This window comes from Pterocles gutturalis, unplaced genomic scaffold (assembly GCF_000699245.1).
Source record: "Pterocles gutturalis isolate BGI_N339 unplaced genomic scaffold, ASM69924v1 scaffold6199, whole genome shotgun sequence".
Lineage (NCBI taxonomy): Eukaryota > Metazoa > Chordata > Aves > Pterocliformes > Pteroclidae > Pterocles > Pterocles gutturalis.
Genome location: NW_010128038.1, coordinates 70,477 through 74,471, shown reverse-complemented (window position 1 = coordinate 74,471; position 3,995 = coordinate 70,477). Strand labels below are relative to the sequence as shown.

General features: G+C 42.2%; 1 protein-coding gene across 1 annotated transcript; it reads left to right on the top strand.

Annotated features, from left to right (window-relative positions):
- Positions 1 to 318: 318 nt before the first annotated feature.
- BAMBI (BMP and activin membrane-bound inhibitor) lies at positions 319 to 1,942 on the top strand. Its single transcript, XM_010079472.1, is given in 3 exon segments — positions 319 to 605; positions 1,152 to 1,172; positions 1,175 to 1,942. Coding segments are annotated over 3 exon segments (651 nt in total). The 5' UTR covers positions 319 to 364; the 3' UTR covers positions 1,564 to 1,942.
- Positions 1,943 to 3,995: the final 2,053 nt, after the last annotated feature.

Genomic DNA, 3,995 nt, shown 5'->3' with positions numbered 1-3,995 from the left:
AAAGCTACTGTGACCTTCCATGTGCACCTTCCCCCAGTGCTTGTTTTAGTGAAATATTCTTGCTTTAATTCAAAGGACTATAGTACTAGTAATTAAAACAAGTGCCCCCAGGCATCTGCAGGGATCACGGTTACAAAGGCACTGTACAGTGATGGGAAGGAAACAACCCCTGACCTCTTGGATTTACAGTCTAGAGGAGTACCCCAAAACTGACACAGGAGTTTGGTTGTGCAATCCTTGTGGCTAACAAGAACACCTAGTGAGGTGTCACAGGACCAAATTCTTACCTTCCTTGCACAATTTTTATTTTTTAGGTGAAATCAGATGCTACTGTGATGCTGCACACTGTGTTGCAACTGGCTATATGTGCAAATCCGAGCTTAGCGCCTGCTTCTCCAGACTGCTTGATCCTCAGAATACACATTCCCCACTTACTCATGGCTGCTTGGACTCTATTGCAAGCACAGCTGATATCTGCCAAGCCAAACAAGCACAAAACCACTCTGGCACCACCACCATGTCCACATTGGAATGCTGTCATGAAGATATGTGCAATTACAGAGGACTGCATGATGTTTTGTCTCCTTCCAGGGGCGATACTTCAGGTAGGGCAAGGAAGCTTCAGTGAAATCTCTCTTCTGGCCATCAGACTGGTGACAGTAAAAACCTTGTATGCCTGCTATTGATTTTAGTTGTTAATGTGAGTAGAGATATGAGAGGGAGAAGTGGGTGGCTGGATGCAGTGGAGCATTATCAGCTAAGTAGCTTTTTTTTGTCTGCATTAATATTAGAGGTCTGTCTTGCCAACTTGACATTGCTTCTAAGAATCAGTGGCTTTCCTAGTTAAATCAGCTTTCAGAGTAAGAAATTCTGTTATAAGCAGCCTTAGAAACTAGTCTTTCGCTTTGTAGGAGTATTTTGTGTAGATACTGCTCAGAGTGTGTAGCTGTGGCTCCTTAAACTTGACAGTGGTGTTTAAATTCTGTTATAAGCAGCCTTAGAAACTAGTCTTTCGCTTTGTAGGAGTATTTTGTGTAGATACTGCAGAGTGTGTGGCTCCTTAAACTTGACAGTGTGGTGTTTAAGGGAGTTGCTTATATACAAACCAGTTCTTGATACTGAAATAAGCTTCATATCTTTCCCCTTTGCAGGACAAGGGAGCAGATATCAACATGTAGGAATCTCATCACCAAGGTGCAGGAGTTGACCTCTTCAAAAGAGTTATGGTTCAGGGCAGCTGTAATTGCTGTTCCTATAGCTGGTGGGCTAATCTTGGTGCTCCTTATCATGCTAGCCTTGCGGATGCTCAGGAGTGAAAATAAAAGACTACAAGATCAACGACAGCAAATGCTCTCCCGTTTGCACTATAGTTTTCATGGACATCATTCAAAAAAAGGGCAGGTGGCAAAATTGGACTTGGAATGCATGGTGCCTGTGACTGGTCATGAGAACTGCTGCATGACCTGTGATAAAATGAGACATTCAGACCTCAGCAATGATAAAATTCTTTCGCTAGTCCACTGGGGAATGTACAGCGGACATGGGAAGCTGGAATTTGTATGACCAATTATTTTTTAATCTGAGCTAAACTTAATCTCTGAACTCTTGAAGGCCTTTGGGTTCTGCTGGACAGGAGCACTTTATCTTAAAACAAAAACTCTCATAAATCATCATTGAGAAACAAAGGACCTCTGCAAACAGAATCTTGGATATTTCTTTTGAAGGATTCCAAAAGTCTTATTTGCACAGAGTAAAATACACTCAAATGTATTGTTTGCTTTGAAGTTATGAAAGCAAAAATTAGAAGTTGTGAACACTGTCACCAGGGTTATCTGAACCTTAGGGAGCCAAGAACTGAGTTGTTATAATAAACTGTATGCAAGCTCCTATGTTTCCTGACTTATTGTAAAGATTTTTAAAAATATATATATTTTGTCTGAAACTTGCTTATGACTTTTTGTTTTGGAAAACCATTTTTGGAGGGGGTGGTGGTGGGAAACAAATCAGGGTGGTATGCATGGTAATGCTGTGCATAACAATTCGATTCTGATAACAAGAGTCTGCTGTCCTCCTCTGTGAGGGAAATTAGGTGGTTATTCCAGAACGAAGGTAGCAGCTTTGTTTAATACTTCAAATAGCAGTGAACCCACATCCTCCGTTCTTGGCTATTGCATTTTGCTTATAACCTGAGTGAATTCTTCTCCAGCTTTGTGGTAACTGTTTCTTCCTCTGTTAATGAGGAAGTCCTTCCTTTCTCTGTGCAAAACACATCAGAAAGTGGTTCTTAATTCTTCATAGCTGTTTTTCCTCCCGTGTCTCAATTCTTGTTTTCTGTGATTTTTTTTTTGTAGCTTTTACTCAGATTTTTTTTTGGGGGGGGGGAGGGAAACCCCAAAACCACACTTTTACTCAGATTTTTTTTTGGGGGGGGGGGGAAACCCCAAAACCACAATGCCTGTTCTGCTGTGTGTATATTTTATTATTTCCCTACTGATTACCCCTCTGGGCATAGTAGAAAACATCTGCCTTGCTCCTCTATAGTGTAACACAGTATCACATGCTGCTACTTTTGTGTGGGACTGAAGATTCAAGTCTACTCACTTTAATCTCTGGCTCCTCCTCTATGCTATTCTTGCATAGGTGGCTTTTTTTCCCAGACGGTATTTGTGCACTTAGTTGTTTCTTACTCCTTCAGCTAGTTGGCTTCACTTTATCATTTCATTTGTTCAGTGCCTGGCTGCTAAAAAACAAACAAAGCCTCTGGATTATCCGAGGAGCTCACTGTATTTATTTTTCCTGCTTTATTAGACTTTGCAGTAATTAAAGTAGACTTGCTTAAAAGGCAGATGCCACATCATGGTGAAAGAAGGGCCCAAATGCTGCTGCAGGAGAGAAAAAAAAACTTGGCAAGAGTCTAGTACTTGTCTGTGTTTTTAATAGCTTTAGAAGTGCTTCTGCCTCCTGTTCTGGTTGTGAAGTTGAGCCCCTCCTGTTGCCACCGGTGCAAAGAGGATGGCACAAACAGGCTTACACCAGCCTTGCAGCAAACGCTCTGATGTTGTACACCGCTTACTATGATAGATTGTTTTGGGATATGCAGCCTGAAATGCAAAGAGCTGTAAGGAAGGGAAACCTGCCCCTCTAGGTCACAAGCTGGTGTTCCTGAAAGTACACTTAAACTGCCTGGTAGGCTTCTTGGAGATATGCTGGTCACTTGGCCATGCAAACAGAGGTATTGATATTGCAAGATTACCCATACAGTTAAGCACTCATGGCCAAGTGCAGCAAGAGCCTTGGGAATGCCAAGGTCCCACAATGCCCGTGTTTGTAATATTAAAGTGTAGTTTAGAAGGATTAGTTTCTTCTTTGGACTTCAAGCTGCTGCCTTTTACTTCCTCAAAGTGTCTGGCGAGTTGCTTTTAATGCATAGAGCCATGTTCTCTGATTTCTACCTTTTTTTTGCTGCTAAAGTTTAGGAAATTATGTGTCTGCAACTGCTATTGGATCTGGGCTGTGGTCCTCTGGCTGACCTTTCAAAGTGCTCCTTCCCTATATAAGAGCGAGCCCTGCCCTTCGTTTGCACTGATCTGAAAATCCGGGGCAGTTGTCTGCTCTGCCAAGTGTATTATTTTTGGGAATGACTGGCTAGGAACTTAGTGCTGAAAGAGACAAACCTAGAATACTGTCGGGCATAGCTGCAGCAGTAGTTATGATGACTAGACAAGTTAGAAGATCTGATGGCTAAACCTTTTAAGTGCTTTCTTCAGAAATCTGAGGGAGCATGTTGTATAGTCATTTAAGCATCCTGTGACCTTCACCACTCATTTGCTGCTGATTTGAATGCATAAGGGCCTGTTTATGCTTGCCATTAAAAGGCTAGTAAGACCAGGATACTCTAATTGGCCCCTTGCTGGGGAGATGTTTTAAAGAAGAAAAGAGACTGTTTGCCTTTCCCTGCAGGCCTGGGAGCAGGGCTACATAGCTGCTGGGGATGG